This window comes from Cyanistes caeruleus, chromosome 7 (genome assembly GCF_971803275.1).
Source record: "Cyanistes caeruleus chromosome 7, bCyaCae1.hap1.1, whole genome shotgun sequence".
NCBI lineage: Eukaryota > Metazoa > Chordata > Aves > Passeriformes > Paridae > Cyanistes > Cyanistes caeruleus.
In genome coordinates this window covers 36,694,372-36,717,799 of record NC_141707.1, presented here as the reverse complement: position 1 = coordinate 36,717,799, position 23,428 = coordinate 36,694,372, and the positions used below count along the sequence as shown (strand labels likewise).

The 23,428-nt window shown below is 38.3% G+C and overlaps 1 protein-coding gene across 2 annotated transcripts in view; it reads left to right on the top strand.

Annotated features, from left to right (window-relative positions):
- The window catches only part of LRP1B (LDL receptor related protein 1B), a 623,130-nt gene that overhangs the window by 328,672 nt on the left and 271,030 nt on the right, over positions 1-23,428 (top strand). For both annotated transcript variants that reach the window (XM_086896592.1, XM_086896593.1), the window contains 3 exons: positions 2,811-2,930; positions 4,283-4,411; positions 9,895-10,152. In XM_086896592.1, coding sequence (XP_086752718.1) covers positions 2,811-2,930; positions 4,283-4,411; positions 9,895-10,152 — 507 coding nt within the window. The remainder of the gene's footprint in view (positions 1-2,810; positions 2,931-4,282; positions 4,412-9,894; positions 10,153-23,428) is intronic.

Below are 23,428 nucleotides of genomic sequence, written 5' to 3'. Positions count from 1 at the left end.
GATGCTCATTCCTCACTGCCTGTGTACTTTGTAAACCAGTTCTCACTGAGAAGGGGAGATCAAAGTGGGTGCAGAATTTTAGAAAAGACAAGAAATGACAGTCCCTTGGCTTTTATCTCTTTAAAGGTCCTATCTGGAGCATTAAAAATATCAGTGTTCTGCTTCATGATTTTTCTTTGCCTTCTCACTTCCCAAGAAACCTGTTACAAATCTAACCAAGCCTTAAATGTATACACTGTCTTCCATAGCTTGTCCTTCAATATTTCAAACATTGCCAGAGGCAGTCAAACTCTGTTTTCTTCCAGAGGTTTTCAGAATCAAGTATTACAGCTATTACAAACTAGCTGGTAAAGTAGAAAATACATTTTCTATTTTACTGTTTAATGTTTTATTTATTAAAGGTATCTGGAAGAGGCCTTAATAATTTGCCCTAACTCTTGGTCAGTCCCGAAGGGCTCAGGCTGTTGGACTAAATGATCATTGTAGGTCCCTTTCAAATGAAATATTCTTTCCTAATCTATTCTATTTTATTCTATTCTGGTTTTTTATAGTCTATCTATTCTTTCCCTCAACTGTTATTGTATTGTTATTGTATTTTCACTTATGGGTTCCCCTGGCAGGGTTAGAAGATCAGCAACAGAGCAAAACTTTCTGGGGCCAGAAAGTGTCTGTCATAATAAGAAAACAAAATATATTTGAAATGATCTGATGAATAATTTAGAGTAGCAGGGGAAAATGTCAGTCTGAAGTCAGAAACAGATGGCAGCTAACAGTGGTTCTTTACTGGTTTTGTAAGGGAAATGCAACCATTTTGCTGTAAAAAGCCACTCACATGCTACTGCAATAACTTAAAATCAATGAAATGCAAAAGTTTTTGTGAAAAAAATCAGCAGGTGGACTGTTGGGGTTTTTTTGTCTGGTCAGTTTGTTTTTGGTTAGTTTGTTGGGGATTTTTTCGTTTGTGTTTTTCCCTAAACTGGCCTCACTTTCCAATTAATTGTCATTGTTCTCCAGCTTTCCTGGCTGTATGCAGGTCTGTTCTGGTTCAAGCTGCTGGCTGTCTGCATCCATTAAGGAAAGAGTGCAAACAAACCAAATCCTGTTTGTGAGTCAAACAGCTCCCATCCAGTAGCAGCTCCTGGCTGTGTAGCACCAGACAAATATTGGAGGAAGAAAATTATAGGTGGTAGAGGATGTTTGATCCATGTTTGCTTAGAAAATGAGATGTGTGTGTTGATTTTGTTCAGATAGACACATTAAATAAACAGATGCCACCTCGTCTGGCTCCAGCTCCGCACCTCGGCATGCAGAACCATTTTAGGGCACCTTTAGGGATGTTCCTCAGTTTACCCTCTGTGTGGGACTTGTTCTGGAAAGGTGCAGCACATTGAAGGACTGGACTAAGGACTGGAAACCAACAAAGCAACTACAGCCAAAAAAATACGTTATCTTCCTATGCACAGGGGCCCAAAAGGCAGAGATATATACCAGAAACCACTGGGAAAATGGGCAGATTTAGACAGTGTGGGGTCTATCGACCTCTGGGCTGTCTGTGGATTGAGTGGCACAGAGTTCTAGGGAATGCCCTGAGATAATCGTGTGAAACCACTTTCTTTTTAGAACAGTTGCATTAGAATAAGTTGTACCTTTGTGTGCCAGCCACATCCACTTTTCTCCCAAAATTTCAGCTTTATTTTGACAGCGGCAGTCGCTCCAGAATGGAAGCTCCAGGGCTCAGATGCTGATAGAGACTCTTCTTCATATTCATGTTCATTCTACTCCCAAGCAGAACTCGATGAATAATGATCAGACAAATTAAAACTATTCACATATTAGATACAGATTTCTCTTTTTCCTTAGGTCATACCCAGTTACTTAAAGCCAGCCCTGTAGCAGAAATTTCTCTGTCCATTTGCAGGTTATTTTCTGATCCATCTGCATAGTTTTGAAAAATACCCTCAGAGCACCTCCTTAAGCTGGGTTTCTCAATCTTTTTTTTAAAATTTTCCTGAAGGGAAAAAAGTGTTGCTCATTAAAATAGTGGGGATTTTTTTGATCAGCAAAATTATTGAAACATGGCACACAGCTTGAGGCTGTGAAGGGTTTGGAGCATTTTTTGTTTGGTTTTGTGCTGTTTCATGCTGGAAAACATTACAGTCTGTATTTCTACAAGATTTCTTCAGTTTTCATCATGCCTTTTGCTGATGGTGTGTATTTAAGCAGATTCTATGAGGGATGTCTGCAGTAAGGACAAATATAATCTTCACGGGTCTATCCAGAATTACATGTCCAGTGTTAAAATATTGAGGCAGAATGTGTTCCCACTGTTTGGTGTGAAGGTTTTGTGTGCATCATTAAATCAAAACAAGCTCAAAAAAGTTAGAAAATCAATTGGTATGAGGAATAATAAAGACATAGATGTTGAAACATTTCTCATAATCTGAGTTTTTTTATAACTGTTACCACTTCAAGATTGTTTTTGTTTTGGTTTGGTTTTTTTCCCAATAATTGTCATGACTAACAGGCAGAAAGTGCATGTTTAAGCAGAGCAAGAGTACACCTCAATAACAAACTTGTGAGCAACTCTAGATAGAAATAAAATGCTGATTTCTAATGTTTAACTTGCTGACCTGCAGTTTTCATAACAAGCTCTTTACAGGGTGTGTGTGTGATATATTTCCAGCTAATATAACTGGTGGTGCTGTTTCCTCCCTGAGACATGCACTCAAATATATTTCAATGTATCTGTAGCTTGTGATCTAGGAATAACAGAAATATTTAGTGACATCTTGCTCTGTTACCATTCACAGAGTTGCTGCCCAAGTGCCAGCAGATGGATTGCCAGTACAAATGTGCCATCACCAGGAACGGCACGTGGTGTTACTGCAGGGATGGATATGAAACAAGCAGTGATGGGAAAAGCTGCTCAGGTAAACAAGAAATTCAGTGTAACATTAACATCCAGGTGTTCTGATGGTTTTCTGTAGGCTCTCAGGGCAGGGAGCTGGAGGACAACCAGGACAGCACCATTGCCTCCTCACCCTTCTTTGAGGGTGTTGGTCAGGCACAAGCGTGAGCTTTTGGGGCAGAAAATGGGAAAGAGTGCCCCTAAAATGAGTCAGGATCTTCCTCCTGACTCTCTAATGCTCCTGTGCCCCAGCAGCAGCAGCTCTCCTGAAGTTACTGAAAGATCAGCTGGACTGGAGTGGTTCTAGAGCTAAAGCTGAGTTGTGTGAGCTGCTCTCTCTCCACACCTCCCCACCAAGAGAGCCTCTAAAACTTGTAGTGTTTCACCTCACAGCCATAAAGTCACACCTAGATTAGAATTTGATAAATGATTCTTCCCAAGGTCATACAGCTTAACTGAGAACCTTATTTTGGAGTAATTAATACAGACTGAAACTCTAGACTTAAACTGTAGACTGTTCTCTTCCATTTTTAAAATATATGTCTTCTTCATTCTCTATCCAGGTGTTTGTTTCTTGCTCTATTTTTTCTCTATTAATAATCATATTGGAGTTCTGTGGCTCCATGGATGCTCTCACTACCAATCATTCCTATCTCAAACTACAAGTACTGAGCCAGATTCTTCATAAATATAATTTATTATAAGTTCTTGCTCTCTATGGTTGTCATGTTTCGTGATTAAAAATATATCTCAGGAAATAATTTAAACAGCAGGTTTTTTAGAATGTCAATTTATTACTTAAACCCTCAACTACTGTTAAATAGCATATCTTGATTTTATGGTATTATCCTCATACACTCCAGTTGAGAAAAATGTTCTTTATATTTATTAGAGGAGTATATGGTTTTTGATGTTGGATGGTGGTTTAATGGAGAAGTGGTGACAGCTCATTTAAGGAACTGTAAGACATTGCCAGCATAAATAGGTTGAGAAGGGTAATCAATTACTTCCTCTCCTGAAATGTTGCTCCATTCATCAACCCTGATAACTAGTGATCTCCAGTACTAACAAGGACCCAAATGTCTCCCTAACATGATGTAGGCATTGAAGACTACTTGAAATAATGAAGGTTTTATCTTAAAAAAATTAAGAGCTATTGAACTTGAAAACTCCTACCCTTCTCTCTGGCTATTTGAGTGATTTCAACAGCCAACATCCCTGATAAATTCATGGTTTGGGAAGGGGAAAACAGCAAGCCTCCCACCAAAATGATTCATGACTTAAACATCTCTCTTAGAATTCTCAGTTATATTGATTTTCTTTTTTTTTTTTCCTCCCTGATCACTAAACTAGATCTTTTTAATATCCCTTTAGATGTGAATGAATGTGACATGTATGGAAGCTGTAGCCAGACGTGTGTAAATACAGATGGATCCTACACTTGCAGCTGTGTGGAGGGTTATGTACTTCAGCCTGATAACAAATCCTGCAAGGCTAAAAATAGTAAGTTTTAACATCTCTTTACCTTCCTGAAAATATTTTGTGGTTTGGTCCTAGAGGATTCATATGAAAAGACAGAGATGAGCACAGGTGAGATGAACTTTCCTTCACTCTTCTACAAAGAGCCACACAACAAGCTTAGAAAAAACTTTTCCCTTATTAAGACAACACTCCGAGGGAAATATTAAAAGTTATTATCTGGATATTATTAATTAAAGCAAAATATTCAATTCAGCCAAGATTAGAAGAGTTCCCAGTTTCCCTGTTCATAAATAAATCAAAGATTTTCCTCACACAAACAAAAAAGTCTGTTTACTCTGGGAAGACAATGGAGACAGGGGAAATGATCATGAGGTAATTGTACCCTTAGGATGAAAAAAGACATGAGATTGCTTTGTCCTTGCATCATCCCAAGAGGTGAATTTCCTGATATACATATTCACATGAGGCTTTTTGTTGCTTAGTGTGTGTTTTCATTACTTCTAGTGGATTGGGTATTTGAGGAAATTAGTCAATTGTGTTTAATGAGGCAATATAATACACAGTGTTTTCTTATTCAGCATAATGAATTAACAATGCTTTTATATTAAAAACCCAAAAAAGTTCCTTAAGGAATTCTTGAATATCCACAATGCTGAAGCATATGCGGCTGAGCATGAAGCCGTGTTTATTGTATATATTTTTAAGGCTTCCTTTTTGTAACTATTTCACCATCAGAAAATAGGTTTAGTGATGGTTCTGAGGCTTCCTCACCTAAAGAGCATTACTAAATTACTTCCTTGATCACCACTAGGAGTTAAAGAGTATTTTCCTGCTTATATGTTTTTTTCTTGATCCATACATGGACTTTTTTTTTAAAATATCCACAGTGAAGCCTTGTGAGATAAGAAAGACCTCACAAAGTAATTATATTTTATTATTCTTTCTCCACTACACGAAAATCGAAAATGCAATTCTAGATCAGGAAATCCTCATGGTGCAAGTATTGGGCTTGAGATGATCTTTTAGTTTCCCTTTTTACACACAGAAAACTGGGTAACAACTGAGTTTTCTAGTTAGTTGTTGGCGTCAAGATGGAACAAATCACATTAATAAGTAACTTCTCTGTATTTTTTGCTACTTTATCATGCTTATTTGACAGAAGTTTTCACATTTTTGGAATTTTCAGAAAGGAATCATTACTCATTAATCAAATAAGTCCCTGTAGGACAGTACAAACCAGGATCATGGTGCTGCACAGAAATGAGTGTTGCCCATTACTTTTTTTGAAAAAAAATGTAGCTTTGGATCAGAAGAACAGAATCCAAGGAAAAAAACAAACAAAACAGGTACACAAGGAAGAAAGAAACCCAGCACTTAGAAAACTTATCAACTGTTGTCCTTAAAGAACCTAAAGCAATTAAGGATGGAAAAAGGGCAACCTCTCTGCTTTGTCTACATTTGGCAAAAGTAGTTGTCAAACAGATGAAGAAAATGAGCTGAGGCAGATTCAGCTCCGTGTGGAAAAGCTGTGGGAGATAAGAAGCAGCAGGAGAGGGGTGGGCTGGGCTTTCTGAGGAGCTTTCCACATTCATACCAGAAGATGAATTACCATCCATGCTGAGATCCTGGAATCTCACACAGCCCGAAACACCAAGCCACCACCATCACCAACACCAAGCCACACCACCACCACCACCCCAGCCGGCTCTGGAGATGAACTGGGAGGTTCCTGAACGCTGAGGAGCAGGAGGTGACTCTTGTTGTGTCCAGGAGCCCTGCCCGGTGCTGGGGACAGTGTGGTGACCCCACAGGTCCATCAGCTCCTGTGTGGCTCAGAGCCCCTCTCAAGGCTCTGTGCACGTGTGGTGTGGAACAATGAGCAGAAACTCCTCAGAGGCTGCTCCTTGCTGCCCTTCAGGCAGCCCCACGCTCTCCTGGGAAGGGGGTGAGGTCCCTCCCTCGTTAAATTCCACATTTTCTTCCTCAGCACAATTAAATAACTCTGGAACTGAGAGCTTTTAGCTTCACATTCCCTATGGGAAGGATGTTAAAATAGGCATCGAAACAGCTGGGGGCTCACTGTGGGTTTTTTCCCAGACTTTTTAAGCATATTTTCTTTTGTGAATAAAGAGGCAGCTAATGGTTTCTTCTGAGGTGAAAATGAGACAAAACACAGCTTTGCTGAACAGAATTTAAGAACTTACTTGTTTACCAAGTTTTTATGCCTAAATTGCAAAGTCTGCATGTGATGAGAAGAGTATTTAAGGAAAGAGAATGACAGAATTGGGAATATCTAGCTGAGGAAAAGAAATTCATCTGTTTTACTAAAGTTCCTGTTATGTTTTATATCTCCAAAGACAATCTAGAGAGAAATGCTGCGTGGTAAGAAAGATTTGTCACGTAGATGAAGTGGGATTAACTGATAATGACTAAAGAAAAAAAATCTAGCCTTAAAAAAAACCCCAAAAAACAGCCCTGTTTAACTGATTTGTAACACAATTTTCTTGTAAAATCTTGCCAATCTAAGTTTTAAAACTTTAGAAATAAAACAACCCATTTGTGAGGTACATTATGGTTAAACATCAAAAATAATGTTGAAAAGCAATTGGACAGCTCAGTATTTTTTTCAGATTTTTATACAATACATATATTGGTGACAGCAAAATTCTTATGGTTTACAATGCATACCCCAGGAAGAGGGGATTTGAGCTGTTTGTAAACTCTGAATTCAGGAGTTTATGCTTTTCATATCATTGTGGTGGAAAAAATAGAAAATGCCAGCATTTCTGAGGTTTTTTTTTTCAGATCAGAAGTCTGTTGGCAGTGCAAAACACCTTCGTTTCTGATTTGTTGTGGCATCACTTATTGATCTGTATTTTAGACAAGATAAGGTAGGAGGGAAATGCAAGTCTTTCATCTTTTCCACTACTCTATCTTAAACATAATTCAAAGGAGGATGCTTTCATTTTAGTCAAGAAGGATGAATCATAAAACTTCCCTGGATTAAAGAGCTATTCACTTCTTATCTTTCCTATAAAATGGCAAAAAAAAAAATGAAAAAAAAAAAAAACTTGTGGAAAAATAACACACATGAAGTCCACTTGTTTGAAAAGCTGCTGTCAGCTCACTGGAACTCGCCCTAAATCTGTCCACTACACTTTTAAGCTGTGTAGAATCTGTTTTCGAGGAACAGACAAGCAGTTTTGTGAGAGTGAAGACATGATTTTTTTTTTAGTATCTCCTAGTTTTCATCTGCATCATGCTATACAGTAAGATGATTTATATATTTTTGTATGAAATTTTAATATTTTAAATATTTTTAATATTTAAAATTTTAAAATAGTTTTATTATCAATATATATTATGGGGTTTTTTTTTTTCAAATTATGAAATCAGCCTTTATCTGAGCAGCACTGAAGGATGCAGGTAATCTAGCCTACTGTGAAAAACCATGATTAACTGCTTTAATCCATGGAATTATTTTATGTATTTATGCTTTAAAAATATGATTTCAAGCCCAGTAATCTAGTTTCTGTATTTTTAATGTGTAATGCTGCCTGCTGAGCAGAACCTCTTGGCAGTGCCACAGGTCCTTACAGCACCTTTGTGTGCAGCCAGGTTTGATTACAGCTGCTGCTCAAGAGGTTTGAAGCTAATTCCTTTTAAGAATTCCCTTATGTCTTAGACCCTAATACCAAAATACAACCTTTCTCTGGAGTTTAGTGAGGTATTAAATCCTCGTTACAGTTTTCAATAGGTCAGTTCAAAGAAAAGATCTGGTTCTCTCTTGCAGCCCTAAACCACCTGGTGGCTTTGGAACTGCAAACAGCTCCTGTGAGCTGCCTTCTCTTTGAGGCTTTAGATAGTGCAGACTGTGGAAATATCCGGCTTAACACAAAGTATAAGAGCAAAAATCATAATAAAGGTCTTTTCACACTGCTGGTAGCTGGGGAAAGAGTGATTGAATCCAGAAGTAGGCAGTGGTGTTATTTTGTGGGGAGAGAGAAGCTGAGCACAGAGCTGCTGGATGTAAAAATAAATCCCCAGACTCAGCAGGATGCAGATGGAAACACTCCTTTTGTACCAGTCTGGAAAGTCTGGGGTGAGTGGGTGATAGGGACTGAAGTTCTTAAACCAGGCTTTCTTCTCAAGGGTAGCAAAAGTTGTTAAGAACAGGGGGAAAGAGAGATTTACAGGCACTGACTGCAAAGGGACCCACCTGGCAGGTTTCAAACAAAAATTGCTTAGTGAGAAACCCCTCCCCCACTACTTTATCTTTTAGAAAGGAAAAAAACAAACAAAACTTCACTCATGGCTTACACCACAAGGGATGGTTTTACAAAAAAAAAGTTAAATCCCTGCAGTTCTTGGATATCTTCTGAAATTCAAAGAAATTTAATGTTTGGATCTGACTGATGGATGGGTGGAAGTGAGTGTGAGGATGGTGAGGACAGGCAGTGAGTTCCAAAAGCAATGCTGCAGAGGTGTGGATTCACTAATGTTCATGTGGGATTTACTGGAGAGGGACGAGATGTGTAACAAGACAGAATATAAATTATGGAATGAGAAGGAATAAATAAGGAGTAAATGAAATCCATGTTAGAAAGAATAGACACTATAAGTTTTCAAGATGTTTAAATAAAAGCAGATTTTGGCAGAGAATTAAACACTTACTGCTGTGGCTTTGAGTGAGACCACTGAGCATTAGACTCACTGAAGTATTCTCTTCTCTCTAATCAGACCTGCTGATGAAGTAGCATTTGTCAAATCCTTTTATTTATGTCATTCTTTTTCACCATTTAGACATCTGAAACTGCTTAGTGAAAATTTGAGATTCCATTAGGTGGAATGTTGATTGAAAGTGTTGTATGTCAATGCAGTGTTCAAACATTGATGCATTACTTTGAAAACAAGCAGATTACATTGGGGTGAGAGCTCCTGACGTGGCAACACATTTTTTTATTTATTTTTTTTTTTCAAATATCCCTGAAACTGCAGATTTTCTATGCTTTAAGGTTTCACTGCACTGGATTTTTCCTTAATTTTCTTTAAGCAGCACTCACTCCTCAGATTTTGTCCTATTTTATAGACTTTCATGTGAAAAGCATCTTGCAATTTCATGAGTCTTCATAAGTTCTGCAGGTTTTCCTGGCCTTAATTCTTTTTGAAATGCCGGTAATCTGGATAGAGATAATTTGCATAAGTTGTATTTCATTTTATGACTTAGGCATGAAAAATGTTGCAATAATGATACTTGGAATTAAACAGAGTCTGTAGGGCTGAGGTAATTAATTTTCTTTAATGATGTGAACCATTGCAACAGCAGGATAAAATAGACTAATAATTGGGAATATATGATAGTTATGAAAATAAAAAACAAAACCAATTTATTACATATCTTAAAACGAGCAGGTAAGAACATTAAAAACTACATTAAAACTGAAAAGATAAATATGAAATATACAGCCTGTTAATCCTTTAAACTCTCTTCACTTTGTTTTCAGAGCCTGCTGATAGACCTCCTCTTCTTCTGGTGGCAAGCTCTGAGACCATTGAGGTTTTGTACCTCAATGGCAGCAGAATGTCAGCCCGGAGCCCTGTGAAGGGATCTGCAGTGGTGAGCCTGGACTACAGCTACAGAGAGGACAGCCTGTGCTGGATCGAGGCACGAGATCTCTCCAGCCAGCTCAAGTGCTCCAAGATCTCCAGAGCTGGGACCTTACCAGGGGAGTGGACAATAAACATGGCCCAGCACCTTCACAGTAAGTGTTTGGCAGTGTTTTACAGAGCACCGGTGTCTGAGCCTGCAGAAGTGCTCTTGGGCACTGCTGGAAACAGTCCTGAGGAATTAAATATTGCAGCTCACACTGAAGTGATTTTTCTCTCATATATTCACCCTGAGCTGCAGTGTTTGTATCTCTTCAAAGGTTTTTAAGATGTGTGGTTTTATAGACTGACTGTAATGTGTGCAAGTTACAAATCCAGCAGTGCAATGGAAGAAGAAGAGTAAAAGGTTTCTTTTTCTCTGGCAAAATAGTGCTGCATAAAGCTCAAGAGTCATTCTCTGCTATTGGGACAATACTAACAATGAAACAGAATCATATTTAGCACACCAAATACCACAGGTATGTCAGTTCTTAAAAGAAAACCAAAATATTTCCTGACTTACTGGAAACAAACTGCTGCCTCTATTCTTTTTAAAATTAAAGAAATAAATTTAAAAATCCCTAAAGTCATCACACTGAATCAGACTTTGCATTACAACATTTTTCCTCAGTCAGCTTTTCAATTTTTGGGACAGTTACCTTATGAGGATGATATTCATCCACAGACACATTAATGCCTTAAGTTTTAGCTTTCATGTTATCCAGATTCTGTACCACATTGGTATATAACTCTGAACTTCATACAAAGTGTTAGCAAGGTCTCCTCACAGTGTAGTCAGACAAAACAATCCTGTTTCAGCCCAAGAACCAAGGACACCATTGCAATTTCAGGCTAAAAAAGTATAATCAGCGAATTGAGGAGAGCAGTGTGGGAGGATGGGACTTCATCACCTGAAGCTGTAATTGCACAATTAATCCCAATATGGAAATGGACCAAAATGTAAAAAAGTGTAAAAACTCATGTCCCATTGTCCATTTTGGGTGGAGCCTGTGCTCCTGTGCTGCCCAAGATGTGTTCTTTAAAGGCCTTTTCATAAATCTCTACTTTATTCCTTTAGCACTGTCTGGCCTCTGTTCCAGATAGCCTCTCAAGGCATCAACATTAGCATGTGAACACACTGCAAAATATCATGCAGGGAAAGAAATAAAGGGATTTTCTTTGTCTTTCACAGAGATGGTTTAAAGTTTGATCTAAACCTTGGAAAAATCTTTTCAAGATGACATGTGGTTCAAAGAATATCTCTGAAAGGATCTCAAACCCTCTGACCACAGGTTCAGAAATATTCAAATCACAGATTTGATTATAACCCTTTGAGGTGCAAAAGTGATAAATTCTTCATTGAGATTGTGCTTTGGACTATCAAGGTAGCTGTTGTAAGTTGTGTTCATTGATGCAGGGCAAGAGTTGGGTATTTTTAGCATATTTTTCTAATTTTATATGTAATAGTAAATTGAATTTTAAAAAATATCTCTACAAACAGGATTAGGATTTTGGGGGTCTTTTCATTCACCACTCATTGTGTATATTCTACTTTTAGTGAACACCTTATCCTAGACATAAATATATTTGTTTGCAGGATTTTTTTTTTTTTTTTCTTCTTGTTTCCTCTATTCAGTTGTGGGTTTTTTTCAGAAAGATTTTAAGCGTATTTTAGAGGGCTTTTTATATTTAGATAGCAAAGTACCCTAAAGATCACAGTGGCATTATTTCATTGTGCATTTCCAATTCACCCAGCCATTGATATTTTGTTTTCCTTTTAGCAAGAAAAATCAAATTAACCACAGTCCTGGGCAAAATGTGCTTTGTATTGAACTGTGTGTGTTCTGTCACTTGTTTGCACCATCAGGGTGGACCTGAGCACTGTGGTTTGTGCCACCCCTCCCCTGCATTCCTGTCCCTCTGTTCCTGGCATGATGAGAACATTTCTGATCCTGTGCTGTCCAGTTCTGCCTCGCTGCATCTGCTTGCAAAATCGAGGCCCGGGGATGGGTTTGAAATGAATACAGTGCCTGGAATTAATGAGCTGCTCATTTCTCATAGTGCCAGCACACACCAGCTTGTGGTCTCTAATGTTCTTCTCAAACTTCGTGGTAATCATTCAATCTTGTTTAGATGAAGAATAATAATTCCCTTGGACATGAACTCACTGCAGATACTTGCTTTGACTTCTTTGATTTCGATTTGGGAAATGGTGCTCAGGGACTTAAAAAAAACCAAAACTTGGCTGGGAGCTCTGCCTGACAAAATCCTGCAGATTTAGCTGTGGGAGTGTTTTTTTCCCAAGCACACACATCCACAGACACTTGTGTTGTGCTGCTCAGTGGAGCAGCAGCAATCCCCACAGTCTGGGCATGTCTCCTCAGAGGAAGAGGCAGCATGAAACTTGCTTTTGTCCACCTAATTAGGATCTTCTAGACACCCCATGAGTTACTCGTGCTAGGACATGGCAGGAATCTCATGTTGCTCCACCTGGTATTATTGTGGCTGCTGCAAAACAGAGTTTTAATTTTAAATTCTTCCTTTTCTTCGCTCCACCTTCTGTTACCTATCAGGTCATCTCTGCTGTTTTCTCTTCATCATACAGCACTACACCTGATGAGGTGAATTAATTTTGTAACTCCTTGTCAAGGAAAATGTTTTCAACTGTAATTGCATTCTCTGCCAGCTCAAGACAAATTAATGGTCATGGCCATGGGTGATTCACATAAAATTGTACATTCTGTACTTCATAAGAGCCCTTTGTTTGTGTTTGTGTTTTGTTTGTGTTTTGTGAAATTGGTTATTCCTAAAGTACTAAGGAAAAAATAAAAGAAAAAATACCATAAAAAGTTTTCTTAGCAGTGTTCATGGAATATATCTTTTTTATTACAATCTTCTAATCATTTTGTTAGTGAAAAAAAAAGTCTGCATTTGATACAAAAAGTGCTAGAAAAGTCAGTTATACAAAGTGATTGGGACTGCTTGAAGTGGATTTATTCAAAGTGTTTGCTTCAGTGAAAGCAAGTAAGTCTTGTAGTTAGGAACAAAGAATATGGATCATCTTTAAAGATGAAAGCCTATATCTAGGAAAGCAGGGACTATGAAAATGACTTCGTTTTCATGGTGGGTCATACAGCACCAGCTCCAGGTACTGAACATAAGCTTTGGATTCACAAAAGAAAGGAAATTATAGTCCTTTAGTTTCTATCAATCACACTCAGATGAGTCCAATGTGACTTCCCTTTGGTGAGGATGTGTCCCAGATGGATGGAATCAGATCCTTTGAAGCGCTGGGTAACTTGGTCTGAGTCTTACTCTGCAGAGGGGGAAGGCTGAGGAGAGGCTGATCCTGCACTTGGATGTTTTTTGCTCTGGGAGAACAGGGTGCAGCTCCAGAGATGCTCCCTTGTGCTTAGTAATTAGGCTAATTTCCCTCTTGAATTATTTATTATCTCAGGGTTTGTTAGTTTTATCCCCTTACATAAGGACAGCTTTCTGTACACACAGAGATATCAGCACAGGCATTTTGATATCAGCCAAGGCCAGGCATTGTCATGTTGCTTCATCTTTGTCTTAAAAAGAAGTTTTTGGAAAAGAAGCTGGGAAGCTGGGAATATTCCTCTTGGGAAAGATTTATGCAGGCAATATTGGAGCCAGATGGGCTTTCAGGGGTGATTTTCCTTTAAAGAAGGCTTGTGCAAGCTCTGTCCATGGTAACAGGGATGCTCCTCCTCACAATGAGCTCACAGCTCACTTCAGTGAGTACAGTGAGACTTTCAGGAACAACCATTTCTTTAAACTGATATCTCTAGGCCCAAACTAACGAAAAATCTTTCTAATGGCACGGATGTAGAAAACCTCCCAATTTTCTGCCCTTTCAAAGCCATGATGTGCAATCTTACATTAAAGCTTTTGTGTGTGGCAGCTGAGAGGTGGCCAGAGCAGCATCCTCTGCATGCAAGAATCCCCTTCTTCCTCATTTCAGGAGGCATTTTGTGTCTTCATCATTACAAGCACCAAGCACCTTTCACGCTCTGCAAACCAGCACCAGGCAGCACAGCCTGGGTTTTAGCTGCTATTCTTCTGCAGAATATAACAAAATCTCTTCTGGGATGATGCTTCAAGAGCATGATATTTTCTGCTTGGCTGGCGTTTGATTCAGGTTTTCTTGGCACTCGGTTATCTCAGCACACCACAACCACGGCTGCAGTGCCTGTGTTCAGCTCTGCCACCCATGTTTGTGCCACAGCTGATCACTCCTCACCTGGGAAGGGCCACAGGCTTTTCCCTTGGCAGCTCTGTTTGGACAGGACCACTCTGGATGAAAAGAAACATCTTGTTTCCTCTGTAGTAATTCAGTTTTTACCTGCCAAGGTTGGGAGCAGGGGGTGGGTATGGAGGGGCTGGAGTCTCTGGAGGGAAAGGGGTTTGCATCTCTGCTTGTGGGACCCTGAACCTTCTACTCGATCTGCTGAGCACAAGGCAGTCTTTTTGGAACTCCCATTTTTGGGATGTGAGTGCAGTGAAGAACATCAGACAGGGAGCCCAGGGAATTTGACCATGATCCAGGAGGGTCTGTTTGGGTACATTCCCGTTTCCTTCCCTGGTTTTTGTCCCCCTAATGGCTCCTCCACCTCCTGGCCTAAACCACTTCTCAGGAGTGATTATCCATAAGCTCTGCTGTGTTCAGAGTAGGTGCAGTAATTTCCCTCGGCGTGGATGAGGCTCAGTCACTGAAGGAAACACCAAGCACTGGGGATGGTGTTCCTGTCAGCAATTCCTGTGAATTGCCATGAATATTCATGGAAATCAAAGTTTGGCTTACTCTGCAGGAGCAAAACTGTGAAGATCTGGGGGAAAGTGTTTATTCCTACATAGTCTGCCCCAAACTTGCCTCCAGACAGGCACTAAGAGCTGTCACACAGTTGCAGAACGTGGGTTTGTTTGTTCTCCTGTGATAGACAGCCCATGTGCCTTGAAGATGCACAGAAAGGAGAAGGTTTCATGTCAAAGGTCATTTATACCTCACATGGCTCTTTTGTAGTGTTCAGAGCCCCTGAATCAGTCATGGGAGCCCAAATGGGAGGTGAGAAGAATGTCCCAGGGGAGTACCACAGAACACTTTTCCTGTGTGTGGACTTCTCTAGCTCTGGCTGACCTTGCATTGCTGTCCTGTCATTTCTGAGAAGACTGGTCAAATGCTGGTTTTGGGATATTGAACTTTCTTACTTTGTCCAAAGGTGGGCTTTCTTGGTTCTGGCTTTTTTTATTTTTTTTCAATAGTGTCAATAACTTATTCTTAAGTGCTCTAGACAGCATGATGAGTAAATATACAAAACTAGGATTTGTATATTTACACTTCCTCATTAAGTGTTTATACAATTTGAATTTCCCATCTCTTTTCACTGTCCAGTCACTCAGTCTCCTAAGGTCCTGCAGTTCTTCTAAACAGACCTCCTCTTTGCTGTTCTGGAAATGTCATTTTTATTGGACCTCATCACCATGTTATTCATGTCATATTCATATGTCATTTCATATTCTTCCAGGTGAGATGTGAATTGTGAATGTTGTCTCACACAGTGTCCAGCACAGGCTGTTGCTCTGGAACTTGGTGATGCTCCAGAGGGAACCAGGTTTGATCATCCTTGGTCCATCTCTGTTCTCCTGATATATCAGCCTACATCTTTCCTGAGTCTTCCTCATGTTTTCCTCAGCATCTGGTGGGATTTTCATGTTTTCCTGTTTACGTTTTGTTTTAATTTCCATGTGCTTTTAGATATTTTAAGCCCAACTCCAATTATTTTTTGGATGTTCATGCTCCATGATACAGGAAATGCTTTCTTTGCAACTGTCCATACTTTTATTCCTCATTCTGGTGTCCCTGAGCTTACAGAACTCTTGATCCAGGATTTGATACAGCCTCAATATGGTGATTTCCTAGTACAGTGCAGACTTTTATTTAGTGCAGGAAATGGTGCTATCTGATAATTGTCCTTTTTCAGAGAGGTTTTCTGTCCCCTGTAATGACAAGACTCCTTTGGAGACTTAGGCCTGTACAGAAACTCCCTTTTATTGTTATGCTACTCTCCTTAGCTCCATCTCTTTGCTGATTATTGGTTCTGCACAGCCTTTCTGATGGTTATCAGGGTTAGTGGAAGGATTAGGGGAGTTCAAACCTCTTTGTTCAACCTCCAACAAGCACAATCACTTGGGTATCATCCTTTGTGGTGTGTACTGCAAATGTATTATTTTTTTTTAATGAATAATACTCATAGAATCAAGTTTATACCTCAATTCTCGATGGTGTTTGTACAAAAGTTAAGATATAATCTGAAACCCTAAGAGGGCCTTTCTTCTCTTAGGGGGTTCTAAATATCAGTTGTGAAGGATCTGCTTTTGCTGCATCTTTTGGATACAGATTTTTCCATTTGGCTTGGGAATTGTTCTACTGGTTTGAGTATTGTCACCACAAGATTGTATTCTGTCACTTTGAGGCTCCCATGGCACAGAGCTCAAATTGGTGGCACTTCCCTCCAAAGTTAGGTTATCTGCACTTAATCCTTCTTGACACCAGAGCTACTGTTTAGCTGGTTGTTAATTGCCACAAATGGATTTTTTCAGTCGTTCAAAGACGTGATGTTACTATTTTTCAAGCTTTGTTACTCATCCAGCTTCCACAATTGATCTTGCATTGACATTGGTCAAAACCCTGTTTCTGCCTTCTGTTCTTAGCAAAGCTGGCATGGTGTCTTTTCTTCTTTTATTTACCCTGCAGTAGTTGTGTCCTGGACAGTTAAATCTTGGACTGGGTGCAGGAAATAAAAATACTTATCTCAGTGGCATTTCTCAGTGCAAATTTTTGATTGGTTTTGTTTTGTTTTGTTTTTTCCCCCTTCTCAAAACTCCTAGGCTCTGCCTGGAGCACTCTCCTGAATGCAAAGAGACAAAAATTATCAGTGTTGAATTGTTGTATTCCCTTTTCTCTGTTCTATCAACTTCCTAGCTCACCATTTTTGGACTTCCTTCTTAATTCCAGCTTCATTGTTGTCCTAATGTGGGACATGACTGGATCTTTTTATGTGTTCCTTACATCCCAACCCATCCTGGCTAGAAAAGCTCTTGAACCAGGGAGGAAATCCAAGAGCAAGCAAGCAAACTCCCACAGCAGCAGAAGGGCTTTGTAAAGAAAAAAGGAAATTTTTTTTGTCATAGTAGCAGTAACCACTAAATTTATCTTTATCAGTCAGAATGCTGAGGGACTCTTCATCTCTGTCAAATTGAATTATTATGCTGCCTGTAAAACAGTAACATTTTGATTCTGATAACAAGGTTTTTAAGGTGGAATACTATCATTGGGGGCTGTAGAGATGTAATTATAGATAAATAGGTTTCTGCTAATGTAAATCACAGCTTTGTAGTCAATATTTTACAACAGCATTTATATCTTCATATACAACAGTAGCGAAGTATTGGTTAAACAAAAAACAAATTCACAAGTAATTTATTTTTTTTTCTTGAAAAGTGGCATTAATTCTTGCATGTTTTATGGGATTAGACACACATTTTTCCATAAAACTTTGACTTCCATATGCACCATGTTGGCTTTATTTTGTTCTTTACTTGGGAGCCACAGGAACTTGGAATTATTGGAATTATTCTTGGAACTATTCCACATGTCCTCAGTATTCACAGGAGTTTGTTTTCTGCCTTTCTTCCAATAAGGAGAGATATAGGAGATAACTAAGAGACAAACACTTGTAACCTGCCCATTTCAGTAAAGCTGTTTATGAACTTGAGGCTTCAAATTCTCTCTTGAAAACTTTCTTAATGACAATTAAATATCTGATTAATATTCCAGTATATTTCAATATGCTAATTGCATATGTATAACTTTTTTTTTTTTGCTTTCTACTGATACTTCATTATTGTGTTTATAAATTTCACATCTCTTACAATTTAGCCAGTGGTTGTCTTCTAGAGTGGTAAAATATCTTTGTAAATGCAAATCACATATGGTTCTAGCCAAGTTTGCTTCATTTAGACTAATTGACAGCAAATTTACCACACAGATATTTATTTATTAATGCAAATATTTAATTCAGACTTCATTAAAAACCTAAAACACTCCACTAAAGTCAAGTGAAGAAGTCAAAAATTCTTGGTTTTAGGCTTTTTTCCTTTTTCATAATGCACTTTGGATTGAGTCATTAAATGAGTTGTTCTTCCTCCTAAAGATTTTTCCTGAGGCACAGATCAACCCTGCAGGAAACTTTAAAAAGTCTGTGACTTCTTTGAAAGTACTTTTTCCCTTTATATGAGCAAAGGGTACAAAAAAGCCCTATAAACTCCAAAATACGGTTTGTTTACATCCAACATCATAACTGGAACCATGATTAGATATAAAAATAAAGCACTTGTGCAATTGCTGACCAAAGTCCATCCCAGACAGAGATTTATCAGTAGCTAAAACCATGAGAGAACAGGATTTTGTTAGCTATGAGCCTGAGCAGTGTTAGGAATTCTCTGTGATACACAGAGACCTGAGTCTGCAGGGAAGTGACTCACAGGGAATGGCACAGCTGAGCCACACATTCCACAGGAAGAGAAAAGAGAAGAGAAGAGAAGAGAAGAGAAGAGAAGAGAAGAGAAGAGAAGAGAAGAGAAGAGAAGAGAAGAGAAGAGAAGAGAAGAGAAGAGAAGAGAAGAGAAGAGAAGAGAAGAGAAGAGAAGAGAAGAGAAGAGAAGAGAAGAGAAGAGAAGAGAAGAGAAGAGAAGAGAAGAGAAGAGAAGAGAAGAGAAGAGAAGAGAAAGAAAGAAAAATAAATATCTCTTTGTATGGATCTCTTTGTATGTCTTTGCAATGAAGTCATAAATTAAAATCACAAATATTGATACTCCTGATCAAACTTGTGGCCTCTGGAAATCTCTTTTGAAACTCAGGTTTTGTTCTGATGCCTTTCTCTGCTGGAGGGAAGCATGCTTTTTTCAGAGAGGAATAATAATGAATAATTGCATTAATGGAAGTAAATCAGGAATAGAAGCTACGTATGTGATGAAATTAAAACCACTTGCTGTAGCACCTTAAGCTCTTGCCTAATCTGCTTTCTGTTCTCACAGCAGCCTGGGTATTTCTGTGCTGGACTGCAATCAGTGGCAGAGACACACCAAAAATTTTGTGTGTGTTAGAACAAATAAAAGACTTGTTCTTTCATTATCACTTTATCAGGAGCCCTTGCAAAAAGATGAACCGCATATTTTGCAAAGTTGTGATTATTATTTAGATTGCAATGGACATGACAAATTAAAACCACAATCTGATTGTGGGGATTTAATATAGGAATGCTTCCTTCAGTTTTTAACTCCTTTGACTGGCAGGAGCAATGACTGTCTCAACAAGTAATATCTCCAGATCATGGAAATATTGTTTTTGTTCTCAATACATAAAATTGTGGATTTCTACTTGGAATGAAACAAATTTGATTTAGAACTTTCTTGTGACTTCAGCTTTGGAGTAGTAGTTGAAATGCTGAAAACATTATGGATCGTGTCAGCACCATGGAATGAATAAAATGTAACAATAAAGCTTTTCCTTTTCACTATTTGTCAATTGAGTTCACTAAGATAAAATCTTGTTTCTTCTTGCACATTTTTAATAGCTGAGTGAAGCACGTTTCTCAAACTGACGAATTATATGCAACAAATGCTCTAACTGAAGTAGATCACTTTTGCTAAAATCAGACTTCTGATTTTCTTTGTTCTGGAAAAAATAAAAAAAGTGCTTGAACCATTGTAAGCAATTAAATGATAAGGACAGGATATGCAAAGGGTCCGTTTGCTTGCATAAAATTGATGCCCTGAGCGTTATCAGCAAGTGACCCAGCAGCTGCCACTCGTGCTGGGCCAGGCACTCACTGTGACAGTTCTGAGCTGGGGACAAGGTCTGGGTGCTCTGTGCATGTCATTCCATAACGTTTCTGTCACACTGTGTAAGCAAAAATAATGAGCTGACTGAGGAGAGTGAGGGGATCTGTGCCACAACTGGCAGTTCAGGGCACCCTCACTCTTTTTGGCAATTTTGGACTTGTCTTGAATGTCATTTATTGCTATTTTACTTAATTGTATTATCCCATTTTTTTCATTTGGGGGAGTTCTTTTCTATTGGTATATAAGGATATACTGAAAATATGTATTTTCCTTTTAAGACTCTTTGGAGGTTATATTGTTTAGTCATTGAGTCTGTACAACCGGTTGCAGAATTCAGATTTGTTTTAAACAGCCATAACCACTACCTTACCTTCAGAAAGAAACCCACTGAGAAAAGGCAACTCAAGGAAGAGAAAGTAATGACCAAAGTTATTTTATGGCAGCCTGTGGGTGCCCTGTGATCCATGTGCTGCAGAGCAGAGCTGCTGCTGGCTGGAGGGACAAGGGTTTGAGGAGCACCTGGGGCTGTGCCCCTGCCCCACAGGCTTTGAACCATGGCCTGAGCTGCCTTTGGGGTGACTCAGCACACAGCTGAGTTTGCATCAGGGTAGGCAAACATTTCATGGAAAAAATTATTGCTAGGAGGAAGACAAGGGGATGTGGAGGAGGGTGTAGTGCATATTTAATATATTAATCTATATATTAATTATATTTATTATTAATTTCTATTATATATTAATATGTGCATTGTATATTATAATTATTACTTATTATTCTATAATTATATTTTATTGCATTTATTTATATTTAATATATTTAATATAGTGTCTCTCTGCACTTCTTTGCAAGGGTTGGGACAATTTGTTTTTACTTTTTACATAGGAGGAGCAGTGATTTAGGAAGAAAGGCAATATGCTGGTGATGTTTTGTCTTTTCCCCTGTAAATGTAAAATAACAGAGACTAACAGACACTGTGAGGTTTAAAACCTGAAGTGCTGGGGGATACACAAGATGGGAGTGGCTGGCACAAGGTACCTGGAAGTTTGGGGTTGTGAAGGGATTATGGACTCACACCTTCCCAGAGTGGTGAGGTTTGGGAAGGGCTGGAATCCTTCTGAAAGCAAAGGTCAGGCTCTGCACATAGAAGCACATTGAGCTGGAGTCATATTTCTGGAAGCAGCAGCCATGTGAGTGATTTATGAGACTTTTCATGGGATCTATGGTGCCATTCTGGTTTAAGATAATGCTCAGGTAGACCAGTAGCAGCACTATTGTGGTGATGAGAGAAATAAATAAACAACAACAAAAAAAAAAAGCAGTGTCCTGATGTCTGGTTGAAAATGGATAGAAAAATAATTTATGTATAAATCTAAAGCCATGTTTTAGTTTTGTTTCTTGCTTTACTGGAAATAAATTAGCAAGGAATTTATTTTTTTTTTAATTATTTCTTAAGTATTTTATTACTTAAGTATATATATTATATTATATTATATTATATTATATTATATTATATTATATTATATTATATTATATTATATTATATTATATTATATTATATTATATTATATTATATTATATTATATTATATTATATATATATTTTTTATATATATAAAATATTTAAGTAATATTTTAAGTCTGAGCAGTTGTCTGTTTTGTTGGTCAGGTCACATATAATGAATAAGAGTCTTCTCAAAGGTTACTATTTTGATATTGAAAATATGTAATAAATGAGTGAAAAAAGGGACAGAGAGGGAGAAAGGGAGGGTGAGGTAATGTTTACATGGTATGCATTTGTTATTGTCTGTTGGCAGCATTAGTAGGCAGGAAGGGTTTTACTTGTTTGTTTTGCTCAAATGACTTTTCTAGGTGCTGAGCAGTGGTTTCAGAGTCTTGCAGGAGTGCCAGCCTGCTGATGGCAGGGCATGATCATCCTCTGATAGAGGGAAAGGAAAAGAGGAAGAAAAAGCTCAGTGTCCTTAGCATAAAAAAGCAAGTTTTTTTCTTTCCTTAGCAACCCCTAAAAGAGAGGCTTTTTAGCTAGTAAAGTACAACATAGGGTTTTGTTTCCAAAATGCTGTGTGAAGAAATGAGGTATATGTTTTCTAACTGTGCAGGTCATATTTTTTTTATTATTGAGAATATTTTTAGATTGTCTGGTATTGCCTAGAATTAAAATTCTCAAACTGAATTTAAAATGGACTCCATATGCAGATTGTGCAGATTTTTATTATATTAAAAGAAAATTATTTTTATTTTAGCAATGTTAGGGTTTTTTGGTGGGTTTCTTTTGTTGTTTTTTTGGGTTTTTTTGGTTTTTTTGTGATGTGTTTTGTTTGTTTGTTTGTTTGTTTGTTTGCTGCAAGTGTAATTTTTTCCTTTCCCTGTAATATGTTTGAAATGAAGAATGAGATGAATGATGAGAATTTTGTGCCCAATATGAATCTCTGTATAACAAAATTAAATACTCTATGGTCAGTATTACCTTCTGATTAAAACTGAGTGTAAAAATGAAATGTAATAATTACACCAATGGGTCGTGGCACGTCCTACAATTCACATTGTCTGGACCATTTATTGCTAAGAGCAAATAGTTTGAGCTCCAGATGAAATTATCCTACAGAATTATGGCTTGCAAGAACCTACAGCATATCTGCATTAGGGTGTTCTCTGACAAATGTTGCCTTCCACCAAAAAAGTGCAGTGTGAATTTCCCTTTTTTCCTAACCCATTCTTTAAGAGTTACCAGAGATAATTCACTTCTAAATTATCCCCCCAAAAGCATTTCTTAAAGCATTGTTGCTTACCACTGATATCAAACTGTTCAAACTTTCTCTGGAAGTCATTTCCCTTAAACACTTTGCATTGTGAGATAACTCCATGTATTTATTGGCATCTCCTTGCATTGCAATGACCTGATAATAATCTGCTGCTTAGCCTGTCTGTGGAACAACGTTAAAGTGGATTTATTGCCGTGTGATGATGGTTTATGGGGTTCATAACCCCTGCAGGGGACTGTCCTAGGGAGGTGGGAGGTGGTGGATTTCTGGATTTTTCAGGAAGGTGAAGGAAGGGAGTGTCACAGCCTGGAGCAGCCACTCCGTGTCCCCACGGCCGCTCCCGAGGCCACGTGCTCAATGGGACGCCTGTTGCAGCTGAATTATGCTTTAATTTTAACAGTGGGTGACTTAACTGCTTTGAAGTAAATAACTGGGTTTGATTTACAGCCTCACTAGATTTATAAGAAGCTGTTGAATGTGCAGCTAAAAAGAAAAAAAATAAGACTGTTATAGCTATGTACCTCTATAAATCTGTCTCTATTGTTCAGCATGTACACAGGCCACTGGGACCCCATTACAGGTTTGCAATCGCTGGGCAATGTGTCTGAGACTCAGTAATGCAGAAATTAGGAATGTTATGCTTTTCAGCTATTCTTACTTATTTCTGACATGAGGTTGATGCCAGAAAA